This window comes from Crocodylus siamensis, chromosome 3 (assembly GCF_052110815.1).
Source record: "Crocodylus siamensis isolate JL-2025a chromosome 3, ASM5211081v1, whole genome shotgun sequence".
Taxonomy (NCBI): Eukaryota; Metazoa; Chordata; order Crocodylia; family Crocodylidae; genus Crocodylus; species Crocodylus siamensis.
The window spans coordinates 9112484-9136352 of NC_143397.1; the positions used below are offsets into that span (position 1 = coordinate 9112484).

The window sequence follows — 23869 nt, forward strand, 5'->3', positions numbered from 1 at the left end:
CAGAAAAATCAAGCTGAATGGGAAAAAAAAAAAGAGGGCACAGCAAAAGTTCAGAAGATGCAGGTAAACCAATGAAATAATCAGTGGACATTTGCAGTTGCTGTTGCCTAAGTGCAATTCTCATGGACTGACTATAAGACAGATGAATCTTGATCGTTTGTCAGAATTTTACATAGGAAGCCAGACAGGAATAGCCTGATAAAAGGTGGCAAACAACTACACTTGGACCACTTCTTATTTTATCAAGTCAAGAATTCTGTCACATGTATTTGGGTCTTATAAAGTTCATTGTGAAAACCCCATATTTTCCCCTTGAATCCAGTTGCCCCATGTAGAACAATACTTTTAATGCAAATAATAAATTAAAATGTCCTAACCTGAATCCATGCTAATCTGCCAGCTTTGCCTTTGCAAGTCCCCAACCTCCTATTTTTGATGATTGTGACATCAGAACCCAAACCAAATTTCTCATCTACCAACCTATTCTCATCTCTGCTCTGTTGTATGGATGTGAAACTTGGACAGTATACTGAAAACACCAAAAACTTTGGAACATTATCATTAATTATGTTTTCAGAAAACCCTCTATATCAATTGGAAGGACAGAAGAACAAACATCAGCATTTTAGCTCAAGCAAGTACCACCAGCACTGAAACAACGTTAATATACCAGCTCCACCGGACAGGATGTCAGAAGGATGCCTAACAACAAATCCATAAAACAGCTCTTATACACCCAACTCACTGATAGTCACTACAGTAAAGGTGGGTAAAAGAACAGATTTAAGGACACCTTAAAAGCCAAATCTGATGAAATGCAATATTACCATCAATTCATGAGAGACCCAAGTACTGAATCATCCCCCATAGTGCTATAATGTATGCCCAGGTATTTAACATTTCAAGCAAACTCTCCTCACTGTGGAGGCAGATAGATGCAAAAGACAAATATAAAGAATCACCAGGCTATAGGGCTCCCTCCCCAAATCATTTCCCATATCTGCACTCAAATATGTGGATCTAAGATAAATGGTTGAGGAGACCTACAGACTCACTGATGACTTTTGTATTTACTGGAAGACTGTCATACTTGTACTAAGAGACTTCCAGAGCTGCCAGCAATGACTACACAATGGGCTCCTTCACTGCAGACAACTTAGATTCTTAAAATTATAGGACTGGAAGGGTCACCTGGATCAACCTCTAAGCACTACAGTGGGATATTAACCTTTGCCTCTATCAGGAGACCAGCCCTTAAGTCTGGAAATCAGAGACTCATACAGTAACAAACTGTATCACTGTTCTGGGATTATTTTCATTTCTGCCAAAGTGGTAAAGGAAACTGGAAGCTCTGAAGGAGAAGTCATTGCTTGTGTCACTGGTTGAATTGACCCCCTATGATGAGGTGTTGAATGGTTCAGTGCTGAAAGTATCAATGCTAAAGCGGCTGTGTTTGTTGCAGTGCCAAAGGAACTGATGCCAAAGTCATGTAGACAGACATATAGTTAATTTATCTAAAGAAAAAAAAAAAAGTGACAGGTGCTGGGGTCTGTTGTACAAGTGCAAATATATCTGATTCTTGCAATGCCAACTTCAACAGTATCAGCTTCTCTCTTATTGGATGATCTTCTGGCCTCCACTTAGATGGTAATGCTGAAGGAGCCTGGTGCCAAGAAGGTAACTCATAGCTGTGTTTCTTTGTTCCATAGGCAGCAGAAATAGCCGGCAGATTCTTTGGAGTTTAAACCAAGAAACCTTAGAATAAAACAATGAAGAAGGCTTTTCCTTCAGTTATGTCTCTTGCCCTAGTATTGAGAGGTTGGTCCAAACTTCAGTGTTCTTGTGTATGACCAGTTTAAACCCTCTTATATGTAGTTGTACCAACATTGCTCTTTTAGCTGAAACTGTGCTGTTTAATTGACGAGGGCCAGTCCACAGGCTGGATTGGGCCCTGAACTATCTCTGCACCCCATGATTGGTCCCCAGGGCCTCACGCTACCTCCACCCAACCAGAGCCCAATTGTGGCTGAGAGGCAGTTGTGCGTGTCCTCAGGGCCCAATCTTGGCTCAGCCAGGATTAGTCTCTGGGGCCCTGTGCCACCTCCATCCAGTTGTGATGAAGCTGATCTAGTGCTCAGGACCAGAGCTTAGAGGGCTTTCCACAGGATTTGTGGGGAGTCCCATGGGCTGGACATGGAATTGGGGACTGGCTTAGGCCCCCTGGCCAGAAGTTGAGCATCCTTGTTTCCTCAGTAGTCCTTTATAGGTCTTAGTTTGTCTGTCACTCAGCGGACACATCTACACATGAGCATTTACTGTGCGGTAACCAAAATTACTGCACAGCATAGGTGCACGTCTACATGTGCATACATGTACTGCATCGTAAGTACAGTGACTTATGTTGACTTGAGCATAAATTTAATATCTGCATTATGCAGGTATCAAATTTATGAACAGTAAGCTATTGCGCAGTAACAAGTGTTACTTACTGTGCAGTAACTGTGTGTGTGTGTGTGTGTGTGTGTGTGTGTACTAAACCAAGTCAGTTCACACACACACACACACACACACCCCTTTAGTACCAAGTCAGTCCACACAAAGCATTAATCTACTTTAATGCCTGTGCATCTGGACATTAGCCTATTCTTGTTTACTGGGCAGTAACTAACTGTGCAGTAAATTTAAGCTGGTATAAATGCATGTGTAGAGATGCCCAGCTGCTCCCAAAGTACCTGCCTTGCTTGAGCTGAGAAGCAGGAAATTGCTATGCACACCATATAAAAGAAAAGGAAAGGAAAGCCCCAACTTCCTCTTAAACAATAACTGTTCACTCAAATAGGTCATAGTTCACAAACTAACTATATTTGGGATTAATTCAGGTAATACAAGAGAAAGTCTAACTACTGCCTGCCAGAAGGAAATATCAGACAGCAATGAGTGAAGAGATCTGGAAAAGGTTAGAGATGCAAACAATGAAGTACTCTGAACAGCCACTTTCAAACTTTTGTCTTGCAAGCTTTCTTCTTTATAGTTCAGATAAATGTTTGCTTTCAGCCATCTGTCAGTACAGAATGTCCACAAAGTTAATCCCAAGTGATGGATGTACCTAGTGGATGTCCAAAGGGATAACTATGTGCTCATTACTCACCCTTCCATTTTCTTAAAGGTGATACCTAGAATCACCCAACCTCTTCAGGATCAAGCAGCAGTAACTGATGGGCAACAAGAATCAGAATGTGCGTTTCGACACAGTTTTTTTTTTTTAAAGCACCAATTTAAGGCGACAACTAAAAGAAATGATATGCAGAAGCTTGGGACTATACTGTCATAACCCTTCTGAGAGTTGGCAAGGATACCTGTTTCACGTGCATCTCTTTTACAAGACCAAGGGCAATACTTTAAGGAATGCTCCTTGCCTGACACACCCATTTGCTTATCTTTCCTAAAGAGGAGGAATGATGCCAAAATCCTTCTCCATAACAGCCAATAAAATGATCTGATGTTAGAAGAGTGCTCCAGAAAAGGAAGAGGTGTGTGTATATGTAAACAGTCAGTTATTACGAGATTGTCTGTAGACAATGCTAAGACTACTTGCCCTATGCACAAAGATGCTGGGTTTTGTGGAACAACTTCTTGTGGTGAACAACAAACGGCTCCCATGAACCCAGCTCTTCTCACGTAGTACTAAACACCTGGCACAGAGAGGATTAACCACTAAGGACTTACTTTACCTTCAGCTAGTGGTTTTTCTGCTCCTGTTGCATATGTTTCTGCTGAGCCTCAAAACGAGTTGAATCACAAGACAAGCTCATAAACTTGTGTTCTAGCCCCTGTTTCTACCTAGCCCAACCCAACAAAACGGCCCATAAACCTGATGCATGTTTCTCAAGAAGACAACTTTCAATGAATGGCCTTAGATGAATGTTAACCCTTTACTGATCATGAGCTCAATTATTTGATGGAAGAATGCTAATCAATTGAATATAGACCAGAACAGAATGTGATCCTCTATTGCAGTTACAGTACAGTACATTTACTAGCAATTCTGCTATTTTATATGAACCATACCAAAGTATATTTTAATGAAAAGATAGTTTGATAGACAAAAAAAAATCCATATAAAATGGGCTTTTTTCATGCTTGAATACAGTATATTGAATAGCATCATTCCTTCATAGATGTTTTTACTGTAACTATACAGACTGCATTAGTTAGGGATCATGGATGGCTCCATAAAAAAAAACAAAACAAAACAAAAAAAACCTTTATGGAGCCATGTTGTTAATTTTTTCCCCACAGTATTTGATGACAGAATAACTATCATATGATCACAATACAGACAAACGGTCATTAAAAACGGAGCTCAGACTATGGGTATTATAAGCCCTGTGAGGCTCACAAGTAGGTGCTAGGGCACTGGTTTTCAAACTGTGTTCAGTGAAGTCTGGGGCTATCACAATACATCGTCAGGGGTTCTGCACAGACATTGGGGTTAATGGCAGAGCAGGCTGGGAGGCTGTGCACTTCCATTGCCGGCTGGTTAACATCAGCTCACGCAGGGGTACGGGTGTGAAGCAGAAGTAGTGATATGAAAGGGTTCTGCGACTGAAGCAGGTTTGAAAACCACTATGCTAGGGGACCACAAACAACCTGCCTTTCCGCCATACCACTAATTCATACAGAGACTTCACTGTGGAGAAAGTATCCAAGTATAGAACAGGAGAGCTTCGTAGCAGAAATAGCACAGAAAAGCCAGACTGGATAGTTTAAAGGAAACAATAATCCCTACTCACCTATAGTTGGATCATGATAATCAGGAAAGCGATGACTTATGAACTGCATTGTCATTGCTGGAGAGGAAAAAGAAAAAGAAATAGAAATATTATTCCCTTTAAAGTGAAATGAGGTGATATAAAGCAGAAGAAATTCAGAATCCTGAAACCCAAACACTGGCCTCCTTCTAACTGGACCAAAAATCTGGCTGTTATTTGCAACTTTGTGGGGGCAAAAAGACACATTCAATTATTGTGGTTTTGCCTGCAGATTCTTTACCCTACCTTAGTAATATCTACATGACCAGAATGATTTTAAAATGGACAAGAAGAGATATCCTAGGAAACAATCTTGTCTGTTTAACAGCTAGAGGATGAGGCAGGCTGATAAAAATTGCATATAGCTACCTTGACTTGGCTTTAATTGGGGTAACTCAGGGGACAATTAATATCCAGGTTATCCTGTATGTAGAAATAACCCACATAAAGGTTTTGAAAGAGCATAAGTTTCACCCAGAGTCATTGCAGTAGAAGGGATTTCAGGTCTCATGAAACTGTGAGTGCTTTTAAAGGGACTTTGAGGTAGGAAAACACCTTTGTTGTGCATGTGAAAAACTGAAGCACAGAAAGGGTTAATGAAAAATAGATAGTGTTGTGTGAGTACCTGTTTTAGAATACAGTAAGAGATAAAAGCAGAATTTAAAAAATGGTTTTATTTGAAATCAAATTTTCTTCTTCTTTCATATTTTATTTAGCAACTTGTCAAGTCAAATAGCCACAAAAAGAGAATGCCATGTCTTTTTTAACACTCTGTCAAATACCACTTAAAGCCTAGTCAATGGCCACATTTCTCCCTTAAACAAAAGTATTGTTAATGATCTTACAATTACATATGAATCTATTCATTAGAGGCTTAGTAAGATACCCCATGAGGAAACTCAATAAAGTTGCCATTGTGATGGAGCACATCCCAAGTAAAGATACAGCATTAAGAAAGTATCACAGTTTGAAAAAGTTTATTTTAATTTTGAAGGGAAAAATGTACTGGAGAAGCTAATATTCTTCATGTTAAACTGAGGAACAGGCTCTTCTCTATAACGGTCGGCAGGTCATTAATTTTTCAGTTTGACTGCCAAAGCAAGAAATTATTTGGACAAGAAAAGCAGGTCAGAATGATACAAAATATTACTTTTCCTGTCAAAACAAGAACTAAAAAAGTTGTTTTTTTTTCCTACAGATTGAATGGATATTTCCATTTCACAAGTCTGTAATCAAAAGCAAACAATGCTAGATCCAAACACCTGGGAGGAGAACAGGAGTCCCCTTTTAACCAGTCACCCAGCTGAAGCAATGTTTCTCAAGCTTTTTAGACTCAAGGGTCTCCTGGAACCCCTCAGAAAATACCAGCTCTTGCTTTTCACTTGATTTTTTACTACAGAAAAGTGATAGAGCAGTTCTTCTGTTGCAAAGAACTCAGAAAGACGACAACAGCTCACAATCTTTTTAACACTATTGGCTTCTATTTGAAGTCGCTGGGTTTATCTTGTGAATCATGCCTGCTGTATCTTGGGACACCCCAGTGTGCCATGGCATCCTAGTTGAGAATTGCTGGCTGTGTCCGCATGAGACGCTGACTGCGCGGTGGCTCATTACTTCTGCGCAGTAGCACTGTGTGGCACAAAGCATGTTGCGATGCTACCGCGCAATAGCAATGAGCTACTTCATAGTCAGCATCACCAAAAAGTCATTCAGGGATGCTACTGCACAGTAACTTGGTTACTGCACAGTCATTTAGTCCCCTTGGATGCGGTGCTCTCGTATTGGCCCTCCTCCATCCCGTGATCCAGTGCACCCCAGCCTTATGGGCTACGCATGCCTCCAGCCTCCCCTTTAGCATGCCCCAAGCCTTGTAGGTGTACCGGACGTTTTTATGTCTCTATGTGCATTCTCCGTACGCACCCCTTCACAGGGGCCTCTTCGATGACGGCCCTCTCCAATCTCCCTAATATGTATACACCCTCTCCGGGCTCTGTCCTGCAGGCCCTGCCCTCTCCGGGCTCTATCCTGTGCCCTGCCCTCTCTGGGCTCCTATTCGTCTTATCGCCCTTCTTCAGGCTTAGTTGCGCGCTCGCCCTGCCTCGGGCCTCCAACCGCGTAGTCTGCCCTACTTCGGGCTTTTACACTGGCCTACGCCCCTCTGGGGCTTCCTAGTAGACTTCCCCCCCCTCCTTTGGGGCTCATCCCGTGCTTCACCCGCTCGCTCTCTCCAGGCTAAATACCGCCCCACATGGGGCTGGGGTCACAACACCCCAAAAGCAGTGCTCTCTACCTCACTGGGAGCACCCCTGCCTTCCCGGGGAGCTCCTAATGAGGCCTCCTCCATCCCCTTATAGTCTCTCCCGGTCCTCCAGTTTAACAATACAAACATAAACCATAAGCCAACAGGTTATAACACCAACACAACTCCTGGCTCTAACGCAACTCTAAGCCAACCCGGCTGTAACCCCAGAATGAACCTTGTGGCTACAACATAAATCCAGCGCCACCCTGGCCCTCCTTGCCAGGGGTTCGCTCTACTCGCATCAGCAGGCAGATGGCCTGGCTGTTCTACTTGGCTCGGCCCAGCAGCAAAACTCTTGCTCCTCAGGCTGCTAGATGGTAACTGCCCTGCTCTGCAGCAGAGCTGCGGCTCCTTAAGCCTCTTCTGTTTATATGGGCCAGGCCCCGCCCCCGACGGTCAGCTGACCCAATCTGTTGCCTCAGCAACTGGCTGTGCTGCCCTGATGACTGACAGCTAAGCCCTATTATCAGCCAGTAGCAGGCATCCCAGTGCCCTGCTACACTACTGATGATAAAATTCTTTCCGACCAGAGACAGACGTCATTCCATGTGAGAGATCCCACACTTTAATACAAAACTACTGCTAATTTCCACGTTGTTAAGAGATGACTATAAAGGTCTGTCCTTGACAGATTTATGGGCAACCACTGAGAGGAAAACCCGATGGAAAAACCGCTAGCAGTTTTGTTCCAAAACTTCACGATAACATTAAAAAGATTGATTGGTTAAAAAAAATAAATAAATAAAAGTTTGGCTGTATTTTTAGAAATGACACCAACTATGGTGCCTGCTTTGATTTCTGATTCTGCTTTACTAACATCCACTCATTAAATTTGAAGCAGGAGACAAACAACCCTCCTTTAAGCTATACAGAAACGGTATCCTCTGATCAGATTGTTTAATGGCTGAACATTGTCCCCTCACAAAAGTTTTAGAAAAAGCATTTCAGCCAGCCAGAAAATAATGCTTATCATTTTGTGGTAGCAGGGTTTACATTTATCATGTGGTGGAAGGGCAGTAACACCTAAAATCCCACTTCAGCCTTAATTCAAGGGTTTAAATTGTATATGCTCCTTGTGCAGACCATCTGAACTGAACTGAACTTCACCTTAATTAGCTAAATTGCCACTGGAGTAGCCTGCCTTTCCTAAGGAGATTTGTGCATGTTTTCAGATCCCGAAAGTAAAGTGCATAGCTTAGGTCCAGCAGTATTATCAGCTCTCACAATTTATTTCAGGCTAATCAGTGGTTTTCTCTTACCAAACCAGCTGCTGAGCTACAGCGATCAAAAGACTGCAATTGTCTTGCAAAGGGAAATGTGTCTACACCTGTGGGTTATGAAAAAAAATCTTGAAAATGCAACCCTTAAAGAATTAGAAAGCAGAAGAAAAAATAAAAAGAAGGCATTTAAAAAGGCATTTAAAAAAAACCACCTTTTTTTTGTGTGTGTGGTGAATCTCCTGACTGGCAAGGGGGACCTAACTTAGGAGCTGTGAATGCCTGCAGGTGCTGCACTGCACGGTGTAATATAAAGACATACCCCTGCCCACAGGCTGAATGAGTTCCTCTCCTTTGATCCCAGCTTCCTGTACCACCAAACACAAGTTGGGTTTTTTTTGTTTTATCTGGGTTATCTTAAATACCAGTTCAGAAATCCTCTAGACCATCCTTGCTTTGAAAAGCCTTTATGTAAGTGAATCCAGAAGTATACATCTCTCGCACAATATTCTTTCTGTTATCTTTGAGCATCAGGAGTTAACAAGATGGCCTTATAAAATGTTACAGACAAGTAGGATAAAACATTTATTACCATGTTAATAAATTATTGAAACCTTAGTGTAGACAAATATAAATGTTAAGGAGCTGCATTTTAAATTCACAGTAACTCAGAGACCTTAACTTTTTAGAAACAAAAGCTCGTTAAAAGTACACATACCATAAGTTATAAATCTACCTGTAGTCACATTAACGTTGTCCATCTTTTGTGCTGTCACATGTATTAAGCTTTAGAAACTGTATGTATTTGGGTACTTCCATATTGAGGACACCTGATTTTTTGGTGGGAAGGGAGAGCTTTTTGTTTTCTATTCTTTTTCTTTCTTTTTTTGGCTTTTCTTATCTGAAGGCTGTTTCTTTTCTATAAAAATATGCTGAAGTTCAGTGTGGTTTGGTATAAGAAAAAGAGGCAGCTAACAGAGAAATAACGTATATGGTTTTGACATGCAAATTTTTAATGCAATTTTTTTTTAGAGATAATAAATTGCCTTTAGCACAAACTGTCTACCACCCGCTCTCTGGTATTTGCTCATGAAGGTATACTCCACTACATCATCTCTCAGTCCAGCCCTGAGGAAACCAATATCCTCTACTGACATTGAAATTCTGTACACAGACCGAGGATTCAAGGTCAAATGTTCCACTGTGGAACAGCCCAAAAATAGTAGAATAGTTATAATCCAGACAGGCACTTTTTTAGCACAAATTTTAATGTTTTAACATGCAGATGCTTACATTATAAATGCCTATATTATGGTCCAAGTGTAACATTTAACAACCCTCTTAGTCCCTTCAGGGAAAGACACAGGTCCACTCACTTGGTATAGCATTTAAATATGTCCTGCCTGTTTTACCTGTAGTTAGATACTTTCCAGATAACTCCAAAAGAGAACTACTCATTCCACATTGATCTTTGGTGAATCCTCTAAAGACCTGAATAGAGGGTATAGGCACACCCCACGTTTACTCCAGAATATTTTCCATTTACTTCGGAGGAAAAGTGGAGTGAACACAAAGTTCACAGCACCTACTTCAGTGAACATGATATTCTCTGGTTTACTGAAAAAGATCAGTACCACATTTACTTCAGAGAATGTTATTATGTTGTAAGTGGGCATGTCTACACGTGCATTAATGTGCCATAGTTACTGCACATTAAGTTTAGTACTTGTATAATCCAGTACTAAATCAGGGCACAGGAAGTGCAGTAGCTGAGCAGTAGCACTGGCGTACACCTTTTTAGTGATGCTACAGCCTAATAATACTGCACAGTAGTGAGTTAGTGCTGTTTTTGCTGTGACACTCTACTGTGCAGTATCATTAGGCTACTGCTTTCAGTAACTCATGTAGACACCCCCTGTGTTATGTCCTCTACCAGGGTGGCCATGTCCTCAATAGAAATGAGGTCCCTGGCCACTTTGTGGTAAGACCCCGTAGTCATAATTACTTCTGAAAGCTAACTTGTGAGAGCTGCTGCTATTTTCTTACTTTAGAGTAAATTTATTGAGAAGTAAGGTCCTTGGTAAACTACTGCAGCGTAAACCCACCATGGGCCCAAACCCATTGTATAAAAAGGAATGGTAACACCTCCATTTGTGACTGTCCTTAGTTTAAAGGATCAAAGAGTTATCTCTACACAAGGTTGACTGGTGCCTCCTGAGTCTGGGGGGTGAGGGGGAGCACAATTTGTGGGTGGGCCCAGGCTGAAATCACCATATCCACTCCTATACTTCTGTGCTGTGGCATAGTGCCCCCCCGCCCCCACACATCACCGGCCCATGCAGCAAAAAACCTGCCACATCCTGAGCAGTGCCGAGACAGGGGCCAATCTTGGTGTGGGGGGGGGTATGTCCCACCCCCTGTACCCTCCCTACCAGTCACCTGTGTCTTTGCATATGTCATTTGTGTGGATCTTGATTGGGTTGGCATTTGATAGGGGTATTCACATCAAGACTAGGTCTTGTTTCTAACTACATTTGAGCTTAAAGGTGAGATACCACATCCTGTGAAGAGTGATGTGCCTCTAGCCAAGTAAAAAAGTAGAATGTTTGGAGCCCAATGGAACTTTAGCCAGACTGACCTGGATAAACTGGATAAATGGTCTAAAATCAACTGAATTAAATTCAAGAAGGACAAGTACAAAGGTCTGCACTTAGGATGGAATAATTGCATGCACAAAAATAGATTGGGAAATAATTGACTAAGCTACAGTATTGCAGAAAAGGACTAAGGGGTTACAGTGGAACATGAGCTGAATAAAAACCAACAGTGTATTTTTGCTGCAAAGAGACCCAACAGCATACTGGGTTATATTAACAGGTGTGTTGCTTGCAAATTAAGGGAAGTGGTTAATCTTCTCTATTCAGTACTGGTAAGGCCACAGCTGGAAAATTGTGTCCATTTTTTGGTTCCAAACTTCATAAAAGTGGACACATTGAAGAGTCCAGTAGAGACTAACCCAATTATGAGACCCAAAAATGATTATATGACTTATGAGAAAATAAAATAACTAGGATTATTTAGTCTGGAGAAGAGAAGACTGAAGGGGAATATGATAGCACCCTTGACATACCTAACAGGTGGGTATAAAGTGGATGGAAACAGACTATTTTCTATGGCTGTAGGGGACAGGACTAGGAGTAATGGCCTTACACTGCAGCAGGGGAAAATTAGGTTGGAGTTTAGAAGGAACTGTCTGACTATGAGGGTGAACGAGCATTGGAACAGGCTGCTTCAAAAAAATTGTGGAATCTCCATTACTAGAAATTTCCAAGACCAGGTTAGACAGACAGTTGGCCAGGGTGATTTAGTCCTGGGATAATCCTGTCTTGAGCAGTGAGCTGGACTAGATGACCTCCTGGTCCCTGCCAGCCCTACAGTCCTATGATCTTAATTTGAAGGTCAAAACATGAAGCCTTTTTGGCAGTAACATACCTTTATGGTTAGGCAACAGCTAAACTGGGGCAGGGGTTAGTGGCCACGTCTACACAAGATGCTGACTACTCAGTCATTTATAAACAGTAACCAGAGTAATTATGCAGTCATGCTACGGAGTGGCTTTTTTGTGATGCTGATTGTGCAGTAGAGTGTGACTACCGCGCAGTAGCATCACGTTTCCTGCCATGTGGCACTACTGCTCAGTAGTCATGGGCTACTGGGCAGTCAGCGTCTCATGTAGGTGCAGTTAGTATGGCACCTAATTCATTTTAAAAACAGGGTCCTTGGTCTTTAAGCACTGAATTCACTACTTGCATAAGAAAGCACAAATCAACCATTCTGTGGAAGTGGGCTGGTTTATGCTGAATCAATCTGGCCCGTAGGCAGTCCCATCTCCTCCTGAAATAAATTAGTTTCTTCAGTGGGTGTAAGATCAGCCCCAAAGTCTTTCTCCAAAATTAATTCATTTTACAGGTTAATAAGAAAAGTGCATGGAGCATCCTATGTTGCTTCCCTGAAATATTCTTATGTCCTTTCTCCTTTTCTCCTTATCACCTACCTTCCATCACACACCCCCTCATGACACACACACACGGATGCACACTTTTCTAATCATTTCTTGATTCCTCTGCTTTTTCCTTTGGGGTTGAAAGCATGAACGTTATTGCAAAATGTTACAAACCTATAAATTAGAAGCATTTACCTCCAATTTATGGCACATAAGAAACAGTGTATTAAAATAGAGCTTTAAACGGGATATTAAAATGGAACAAATGGATAAGACTGGCATTTAAATAAATACATACACATGCAAACGAGGAGTCAGTAAAAAAATATGTTTATTATAAAAATACACTCCTATTTAATCTGTTGCCGTTACGGGGAAACATTTTGAACTGCAAGTTGCCTGACAGATATTTAATGAATATTTTATAAAGCTTTGAGGAGCACCCAATTTAAGCAGTACATGTTTATCACATGGCTACTAATATAAGTGAAAAGATCATTGTTTCAAATGAACGGGCATTTTCCTGATACCTGTCTGCATCTATATAAAGGCAGATTGTCTCAGATGAATAGATATGAGCTTCATATGCATTGGTAATTACATAACAGCATTATTCTCCTGCATTTCCAAAATCAAGAATATGTGTTCTTCAAATCCTAGAAATAAAAGCTAATTCTATTTCCCATTATGTTTATCAAAGTTTCATTAACCAATTAGAATAAATAATTAAATGTTAATTATTTCTCAATACTTTTTATAATTACTGTCCTTGAATGTGAGCTGTACCCATATAATATCTATATTGGCATTGAACTCAATATAATTATTCTATATGAATCTTAAAGCTAATCCTATCTAATTATTTACACTTCATTTCCACTCTCCTCCTTTTACTTTCTTGACATTTCCTAATAAAAAATTACACCTGCAGAGGAAAGTGCAAAGGCGATGTTGTTTAGTCTAAAATATTCTAGCTGAACAGCAACTTTTGCACATTTTGATCAGCACAGTAATATGAAAGTTAATATGAAAAGAGGTCCTTTAAACAACTCTATTTTAATCTTCATGCATATATATGGGGCTTGTAAAGATGCTGCCTCAACAACCAGAAAGGCTGAAATAATTCATACAAGAACAATAAGGACAGCACAGTTCTGCCACACAACCAATTCTTCTCAAATGTTACCGTTTCAGACCTCTTTCCAGATCAACATGTTTCCTGCTGAGAGTGCACCAAAGGTGCCAGTTGGACAAGCCAAGTTGGTGGCAGTTCTTCCACCAATATTAAGATCTTCCACATTTCCCCCCTTTTTTGTCGTAATAACTTAGAGTTAAACAGAGGAACAAAATGATCGAGGTGATGGTTGGCTGCATATTGGTAATTAAAAAAAAAAATTATTTGGCTGTCTTGGTTTGGTTTTAGGCATATAAACCATGCTCAGCCTAGGCATATCTAGAGAAGGGATCTTTTGGAAGAATGTGAATGTGGACAGATACGTGGCTTTGCAGACCCAGTTCCTAAAGAAATCCAGCATGGAGGGAGGGACAACCTGCAGCTGGTTGTTAAAAAAAGGGTGGCAAAGAAGTCATTGAGATCCAAACTTCGGGTGGAACAAAAGGAATGGGAGTGAGGAAAATAATATTGAGACAGAGAGGTGAACAAGAATAAGAGTCAGAGATATGCATATAGTTTAAGGTACAGACCAGAAATTTGAATCATGACAAGTCAAAAGAGGCATTTGGCTTGTTTGAAGTTTTGTTAAAAAGTTGTGGAATTTTAGAAATAGAGCCAGAGTTGGTACAATATGGAAGATTTTATTTTATATAAAGAAATTGTCAGAATGCTATCAATAGCATTTCAGCACGTTCAGCATTTTTTTCTTGCACCTGCAATATTTCATGCATGTAGGCAAATACTTATCATATGGAAATCACAGAAAATAGGCCTGGAGGGGTGTTCAAGAGGTCATCTAGTCTCTCTCTCTGCCCCAAGGCAGCATCACCTAGATCCAAACTATTCCTGGCAGATATGTGCATAACCTATTCTTAAATAAAACTCCAGTCCCAAAAAGTCTGAAATGTCCTGGGTAATCTGTTCCAATGCTTATCTATCACTCCAGTTAGAAAGATTATGCAATTTAAGCCTATTACATCTTATCTTCTCCCCAGTGAACGTAGAGGACAATTTACTGCCTACCTCATTACGGCAACCTTTTCATATGTGAAGATTATTATCATATTTCTCCTCCATTTTCTCTTTTCCAAACTAATAGACCCATTGTTTTCAGCCTCTTCCCATGGATCATGCTTTTTAGGACTGAGATCTCTTTTTTTTCATTTCTCTTCTGGACTCAGTCCCAATAGTCCCTAATTTTATTGAAGTGCAACCCTGGAAGTGGATACAGCTTACCAGTACAATGCAAGGATTATTTCACTTCTTTCCTAGGCAACTAGGACATTTCAGTACAGATCTAGCTTGTTTCACAATCATACAACATTGTTGATACATGACAGTTTAATATACTTACACAGTGGGCTGACTGAAAAGCTCTAGTCCTCTCAATGCTTTCATTGCTATCAAAAGTTAATCAGCCTTTCAAGCAGTCACAGTTGGAGATTGGCTTGTTTCATTGGCTTGGAAAAGGACAAATGTGCATATAGCTATCCATTTCAGAGTTTATTCCTTAACTTTTTGATTGACTTGTTATGTGGAAGTGATGCACGACTTTTTTCTGTCGATTGATTTCCTATCAAATACAAATTGTCATAATGATATGAAAATGTATATGTGATGAACAACAAAAGGCTCATCTATTGTTTTCTTTTTCAGTATACTGAAAGGTATAAATTATATTGAGAGTCAGAGAAGATTTTCACCACTGCAGTTACTTATAAAGCTAAGAATAGTGAAATACAATAGAGAATTCAGCATAGTATTAGGATGAGGAGGAGCTTTTGCACACTCATTTATAAAAACCTTGAGTGATGGGGAACACCAGGAAGAAGACCTTTTGAAGTTAACAGGCAACTTCAGCACAAGAACAAATGACAAACAATAAACTAACCATAAACATGATTTATCTGGAAATTAGAAGATCAGACAACTGAGGTTCTGGAAACCCTTCCAAGAGAAGTAGTAAAGGCAAGTTTTTTAACAGGATTTTATGAAGTGGTTAACTGAAGTAGCCAAGGACTAGAATCAATGAATCAAGAAACGCTTTCCAATCTTCAGACCAGATAGCATTATCCTATTTTTTTGTAGATAAGCAAATATGTCTAAGTAGACAATAAATAATATGTCCCTTCTGAAAAGGCTATAAGACAGACAAAAATAAAATACGGGCACCTAAACTTAGGACTATTTTTTGTACCCAAGTACAAGAGACCAATCCATAAAACCCCCACAGAACCACTTAGAATAACAGAATAGGCTGAAGGCCTTGTTACACTTTGCACTGTGAGCTGCATAAATGTTGATCAGTTTAGTGCTAGTTTGCAGTCTCACCTTCAACTTGAGTGACACCTCTGTGGAGAGTGGCCACATCTTAATGGAATAGGAGCAGGGTTATGTGGATCAAGAGGTAATCTTGCCCTGGAGTGGAGTAACCTTGAGCTGCATAATGAGTGCTTTAAACCAATTAAAAGTGTTAACGTGCAGACAAGTCAAGAGTTAAGAGCTCCAGGAGCCACCCCAAAATAATGTGCATTAATTTCTATATTAAGCCCTTATTCTGAATCCTGATTATAGGGACCTAAATAAATCACCCTACAACTTAGGCACTTAACTCAAATGACTGACTACCACTTATGTAACCTGGTGCTTTATCAGAAAATGAGGGAATGCTCGCATCATTATTAAATCTTGCTCTATGTTCTTATGTTTTGAAATGCATGTCAAGGTCTCCCACCCTTTGATATGGTGCTGATGCAAGAATAAAACTTTATGTTATAGTAATAGAGAATTATTGAATATTCTTATTTTTTTTCTGATGCACAGGCAATTAAAAAAAACCCTCAGCAAGGATCACGCACAATTCATGCAATGCAAGTATTTATGCGCTATAGCTTTGAACACTTATGCCAAATTGGATTGCCTTGTTGAGTTGCCACATCTTTTTGTTTTTTCCCCTCACACCCTTGATCAAAGACTCCTGAAGCACAGAATGTATTTCAATCAGGTGACATCTTTCCAGGTCACAAAACCCAATTTGATTCATGGAAATGATAGAGGATATATCCTCTTTTTTTAATCTGTTGTTGCTGTTTGAGAATCACAATACATCCTTAGAATAAACAACTGACAGAAACAGATATCTGATGACCCCAAAAGTTATCTGGACACTGGATATTGGTTTCTACCTGGCATGTTTCTGTGCTTTACTTCTTTAGAAACCAATAGCACAGTATAATAACTACAATCTAGCAAGAGACAGATGTTTTATATGGAGGGAGTGAAGAAGGTAGTTATGAACAGCAGCTCCTTTAGGATACGGTATGGTGTTGCAGTACTGCGCTGGAGAATAAGTCTATGATCCAGGATGGGTTTCAACACAGACAAATGCAAGGTGATGCACCTCGGGAGGAACAACTGGCACCATACCTACAGGTTAGGGAACTCCCCTCTTGTCAGCACGGAGGCGGAAAAGGATCTTGGGGTCATCATTGACTCCAAGATGAACATGGGCCGGCAGTGTGGGCAGGCAGTTAGGAAGGCCAACCGCACCTTGTCATCCATCCATGTTAGGGAGTTGTTCACCCCGGCTCCATCCGTCACCTGTCAACTTCCTCTTGGGGGACCCCTAGTAGGGAGATACACGTAGAGACTCACCGGCCTCAACGAACCCACACGCCGCTCTCGCCTGCCATGACTTCAATGATATGTTATTGGGTTCAGATGTTATGACACGTGCAGTCTGGAAAATGAGACTCTTGTCCTCTGCTGGGTTCTGGGTCATGAGGGCTCCTCCACCCCTACACCCTTGCCCGATCAACCAGGAAGATCATCCTATTGCAGCAGGCCTCAGCGTGACGCACTTTGGCCCACTCCACCAACATAAACACAGTTAATCAAACGCCTGTTACGGATGAGGGACCTATGGACTCATGCCTGCCCTCAAGGTGCGCCTAGGCTCCTCGTCGGTTGGGGAATGGGGTGCTCCTTCCCATCCCCTCCCTTTTAGTCCTAAGCTCACTGACGGGGCTGCTCTGCCCTCATTGTCCGGTAAGTCATAAAGGAAAGTCCATAAGAAAATTGGAGTACCGGCAGCTCCCGCATTCCCGGTGCTCCTCCCGGCCGGCGACTGCTGCCTTCCTCAGTTAACTACCTTGTCCGGGGCTCTGCCGGCCCCAAAAGGTCTGTCCTCTCCTCCACGCTGCCTGGATCCTCCGCAGTCTGCTCCTGCCAGCGCCGACTCCTGCCACCGCCACCTCCGGCTCCGTTGCCACTCTGCGTGCCTCCGGCTCTCCTTTTATGCCGGCCCAGGTTACTCCCTGTCACGGAGTCACGTAGGTGCCCCGTGACTGTGAGTGAGATTGGCAGAGCTGCCAATCACCAGGGCAGCTCAGGTGCCAGTTGCCAGGGTGACCAGGCAGGTCAGGTGGCCAGAAGGGGGCAGGGCCGGGCCTTTATAAACAGCTTAGGCTGGAGCCTGACCAGCAGTTCCCTTCTGACTGCCGCAGGAGCAGGAGCAGGAGCTCTGTGGCTGAGCTGAGCTGAGCGGCCTGAGTGAGGAGTTGCAGCCTTACCATGCTGACTGGCTGCGATGATGCTGGGGACAAGAACGCCCTAAAGGGAGGTAGGCTTGAGAGCCTTGGTGAGGGGCTTGGAGTTTATGTTTGGAGCACGGAGACTCTGTGTGGTTTATGTTACAGCCGGGTGGCTTGAGTTTTGGTTACAGTTATCCGGAGGACCGGGTGAGGCTATAGGGGAGTGAGGAGGCCTCACGGGGGCTCCCCAGCAGTTTCGGCATTCCCAGTGCCCAGGAGGGGCAGGTGCCAATGGGGCACTATTGTTGTCACCAGACAGGCACGGTGTTTATGCTGGCGAGGCACGGTGTTGTGCCAGAGAGGCGCGGGGTGCGGGGTCAGGGACCCCAGCCCATAAGGCAGTGTTTGCCCAGTGGGGGCAACAGACCCAGCGAAGGGTCAAGGGGACAGGCAAGGCAGTGGCCACCTGTGCCCCAGTGTGCAGAGCGCGGTAGTGACCCCAGAGAGGGCAAAGCCCCAGAGCGGGGCAGAGAGAGAGAGCATGTGTGAGGAATGCAGACATGGGCCCAGAAAGGGTGGGCAACGGCCGCGTAGAGCGCGGGCGCGGTAGAGGCCCGGAGAAGGGCGGTGGTGTCAAGCCAGGCCCAAGGGCGCCAGTAACAGGGCGGCAGTATTGAGCCAGGCCCAAGGACGCCGGTAACAGGTCGGCAGTATCGAGCCAGGCCCAAGGGCGCCAGTAACAGGGGCGGCAGTGTCGAGTCAGGCCCAGGGGCACTGGTAGTAGCCGGACATCGGCGAGACAGGCCCGGGGGCACAGGGATCGGGCTGGTGGATAGGAGCCCAGCCCAGGGGCGCCAGACGGGCAAGGAGCCCAGGGTGCCCGAGAAGGAGAGAGAGCACCAGAGGGGCGAGGGACTGCATAACATCCCACAGAACAGCTGCGAGGCTTGGGGTGTGCTAAAGGGGAGGTTTGGAGGCACGCATACCCCTTAAGGGAGGGGCGCACCGAGGCACCCCATTTGGAGTAGGGGCAAGAACACATGCCGTTCAGTAGGGGAATAAACGCAGCCTCCCATTTAACCATTTAAGATCAAAGTCGTGGCGGGCGAGAATTTGAGGGTGCTGAGTACAGCCTTGAGCGATGGTAGGGGGCGCTAGGGAGTTCACGGCCGCTCCTAGGCCCCACTCCCTCACACTCCCGCACTGGCTGCTTCCAGGTTCCTGTAAGGGGGAAGTTTCCGGCCCTTGCCCTCTGCCGCAACCCGGAAGTCGGGCCGGGTCCCAACACCACCGGGATCGCCCGGACTCGGCACCCTCTTCACTCCCTTACAATCCACAGATGCATCTCAAGCAGGTCCAAAGAGGTGATCCTCCCCGCCTTTGCGGCACTGGTCAGCCTGTAGTTGGAGTACTGCGTCCAGTTCTGGGAGCCACACTTCAAGAGGGATGTCGACAGCATGGAGAGGGTCCAGAGGAGGGCAGGCCCTATGGGGAGAGGCGACGGGACCTGAACCTGTTCAGCCTCCACAAGAGAAGGCTGAGGGGGGATCTTGTGGCCTGTTATAAACTAGTCAGGGGGGATCAGCAGGCACTGTTCCCCTGAGCACCGCCTGGAGTAACCAGGAATAACAGTCACAAGCTGGCAGAGGGTAGGTTTAGGTTAGATATCAGGAGGCGCGACTTCACGGTCAGGGTGGCTAGGGTCTGGAACCAACTTCCAAGAGAAGTGGTGCAGGCTCCTACCCTGGGGGTGTTTAAGAGGAGGTTAGATGAACATCTTGCTGGGAACATTTGACCCCAGTACTCTTTCCTGCCATGGCAGGGGGTCGGACTAGATGATCTGCTCAGGTCCCTTCCGACCCTAGAAACTATGAAACTATAAAACACTGAAGTATTTGAATGACTTCAGACATGTCCATAGACACATTTCAGTTAATAGGATTGCTTAGGGTTATGCATACACTTAAGTATGTACATTCTAGATGGAGACCTAATGTTTCAATGCAGCGACTGAAGGCTGAAGCTACTAAGGGGCATCTTCAAGAAGTATTTATGATGTAGCATATGAAAATGAACAAAGAACATAAAAAGACTGAGATGAGGGTTTTATTGCAAAATGCCATGAAGGAGCAGCATAACTGCAATTATTAATAATGTTTTAGTGTATTATGTATTAAGCAATGACTTTGAAATAAAAGGAAGTTGAATTTTATCTCTCTGTGCTACTAAAACGCTGTTTTCACACTTGTCAATACTAAGGAGTGTATTATGCAGCTAAGATAGATAAGATAGACATTATGCCAAGCAGAAGAAAGGAGCATGGAGGCAGGGATGACCTATATATCATGAACAGTACCTGGGAAAACATTTGAGCCAATTAGTGCACAGCTTTTTGTGATGTGAACACTAGTCTACCATGAATCAGACTGAGATCACCTAATGCCATATCTGCTCACACCAAGATATCAGATGTCAACAACTTTTTGATGCTAGCATTACCACCATGATCCAGATTCAAAAAAATAAACCGGGACTATAAATGTGTTATAATCCATTCTCTCCAGGCATAGCATAGTTTAACAAGAGCATATATAAGAAGCAGGATTTCACAACTGAACTAGGAATTACCAAGTGACTTCTTTAGACTTAACTACACATTCTGAATGTGAGGACTGGGAGAGAGAGTTTTGAAATTAAAATTCTAGCATTCCTTGATATTTGCCTTGTTACTCATCCGTATAAAATGTGCAATTATTCAAAGTTTTGATAGATAGATCACCTGTGTTTTTAATTTATAAAATGCATAAAAGTTAATGCAGTTATTAATGGGTAAGAGTAGGAAAATGGGCTTTATTCTTTATCTTCATTGTTATAAAGATTAAAGTGGTGAAAGAAAAAGAGGTGCTAATGTAATACTTGATAGTTTGTTTGTTTGTTTTTAATTTTGGGTTTAGGGTATCACTGGGCACATCTACACATGACCAGGACTGCGCATTTGGTACTGTGAAGTCATGTGGTACTTGCTTTAGCAAATACAGTGGAAATTTGGTGCTTTAGGAAGTACCACATGATTGTGCAGTACCCACCAGGATTGTGCAGTCCTGGCAGTATGTGATTATTTTTAGACACTACATCTCAGTGGCAACAAGGTACAGCAAAGTAGCTCGTCACCAGGATGATATAGCATCCGCATCAGGGTTTGTGGCTGCCAATGCCATGTCATTGTAGTGACAAGCTTGGCATCTTGTAAACATACCCATTGATTCCTTCAGCTGCTACACTTAAGACAGGTATTGAGCTTGTGAATATTAACAGTATTTTACCCATGTAGGTACATGAACATTGGGTGTATATATTAGTAAAGGAAAAAAGTATAGGTACTGGCAGTACAGCTATCACATTTGCAACTGATCAGATAAAGATATGAGTAGTTATAGTTGTACCATTTGCAAATGACCAACCATGAACGTCAACGTTAAAAGGGGAGGTATTATTATGCATATTGAAATGTCTCAAGAAATTTGTGTTGAAACCTAAATCTGAAAGAACACATAAGGGTTGCAATTTTTCTGATTTTCAACTAACCCCTCAAACAACACAACTGTTGGAGGTGGATTCCTGGCCTTAGTCCCTTCCGAGCATGCACACTTGGACTTCAGGTGTGTGGCTTCTTGAACATCTGAACTTTCCACTGCAATGGCATCACTGACCTACTTATGCCTGTGGTACATGTGCAGCGCATATTAGTCTTGGCAGGAAAACGGCCTGAAGGAAAATGCAAACAGATAGATTAAGTGCCTCGTGCAGAGTGAGAGTGATGAGTGCAAAGGTGAATGAGATGTGTGCACAGCATTGTGATTGGGGTATGTTGTGAGTGACAGTGATTGACAGTAGGGCTGAATGAAGCTTCGGTCACTGATTCGATATGGCAGAGATTTGGCTCAATTCAACGGCCAAATCTCTGAATCTGAATTGAATCGGGAGATCCTTTTTTTTCCTCTCTGAATCAAATCGGATCCCCCCCAAATTGATTTGGAGAGATTTGGAAAGATTCGATGATTTGGACATAGACACAGCTTTAAATGTTTTTTCTACAGACCTCAAGGTACCAGGTGACTCATGAACACTGAGATGCTGGGGCGAATGGAGTGCACCCCCTGGAGTGCAGGGGGGTCCCCAGCACACTTGGTAGCAGACCCGGAAGTGGACCAGAAGCACTCCCGGTCTCCTTCCAGGTCTGCAGGGGAGTATGTAGGCCCCCTCCCCCACACCCCTTGGCTCAGTGACTGGTGCCTCCTGTGTCTGGAGGGGCTTTTGGGGTTCCACCACAGCCAATCATTGAGCCAGGGGGTGGGTGAGGCCCACCCATGAAGTCCCTGCCAGACTCTGAAATGGATCAGAAGTACTTCTGGTCCACTTCCAGGTCTGCTACCAAGTGTGTTGGGGACCCCCCACACTCTTGAGGGGCACTCCATCCACCCTAGCATCTCATTATTCACAGACCGCTTGGTACCTTGAGGTACGCAGAAAAAACATTTAAAGCTGTGTCTATGTTTGAATCATCGAATCTCTCCGAATCAATTCAGAGGGTTCCAATTCAATTCAGAGAGATTAATGGGTCTCCTGATTGAATCCAGATTCAGAGATTCACCCACTGAATTAGGCCAAATTTCTGCAGAATCGAATCAGGGACTGAAGCTTCACATAGCCCTAGTTTAAATCACTCATTATTTATTTTAAAATGACACGACTCCAGAGCAGGATTATCCCTAATCCACATAACTTTGCTCCTATTCCATTAAGGTGTGGCCACTCTGCACAGATGTTCTGCTCAAATTGAAATCTTCCAGCATCCCAGGATGCTCCAGGGTCATGGTGCTCACTCTGCCTGGTGGGGCCAGCAAGCTACTGAATTGGACCGAATCTCCACAGAATTGAATCAGTGACCAAAGCTTCACACAGCCCTACCATCTACCTGTACTTTACTGCACACTAAAGAGCTCAAGCATAGAACAGTACTTGAGTCAGACAGTACTATCCTACAGCAGAGTGAATTAGTTTTCTGCAGCCTAATACGCCGCGTGTAGACAGTGATGCTTTATTCTCTAGCCAATTAGGCAACTGCACTAAAACGCACATGTAGATGTACCAGCAGTGTAGGAGAACCACTGATAACCATTACAGTAAGGTATAAAACACTATTCTTGTTCCATATGGATTTTCAGAATTTAAGAAAAAGAGCTTCCCACTCTGCATTAAGACAGTCCTTCCCCGTAGCCATTATAATTATAACTGATAACCTACTACAACTGACACTTGCCCAGAATGTAAAAGACCCAGGCTCAATCCCTGTCTCTGCATAGTCACTGACCTGCTAAAGGGTGAGTTTATCCATTTTTGCTTGCATTAATAGTTAATTATTTATACTAAGTGAACAGGTCCACCAGAAAAAAATCCATGAGACACCTGTTGCAGAATGCCCAGTAAACTGGCGTTTGGGCCGCTAACCTGTATTATGGGTGACCCAGATTAAAATCCCTTCTCTAATTTAGACAAACAGAAAACTGGGTTCTCATGCGTGTTCTGGGCCCCAGTTGAGCACCATAATGTTGGCAATGTCGACAGTAGTGCTCCAGGCCTTTCTGCCATTTTAAGAACAAACTCCATCACGGACATGAAAAACCTTCCTGATGAAAGTTCTGGAGAAAAAAAACACCTCTTTTGCAGACAAGTTTTTAATTTGATAAATCATCCTCAGCAACAACAGCAACAATGATAAAAATAATAAAAAAAGGTTCCCTAAATAAGTCTTGCTGTCTTCTAAGGACAG

The 23869-nt window shown here is 42.9% G+C and overlaps 1 protein-coding gene across 2 annotated transcripts in view; it reads right to left on the reverse strand.

Annotated features, from left to right (window-relative positions):
• Window positions 1-23869, reverse strand: part of RIT2 (Ras like without CAAX 2) — a 296848-nt gene that overhangs the window by 210409 nt on the left and 62570 nt on the right. Inside the window, exon 2 of one of the 2 annotated variants that reach the window (XM_090037159.1) lies at window positions 4794-4850. The exons of the other annotated variant lie outside the window; for it this stretch is intronic. Within the exon in view, the coding sequence (XP_089893285.1) occupies window positions 4794-4850 (57 nt within the window). The remainder of the gene's footprint in view (window positions 1-4793; window positions 4851-23869) is intronic. 2 annotated transcript variants of the gene reach the window in all.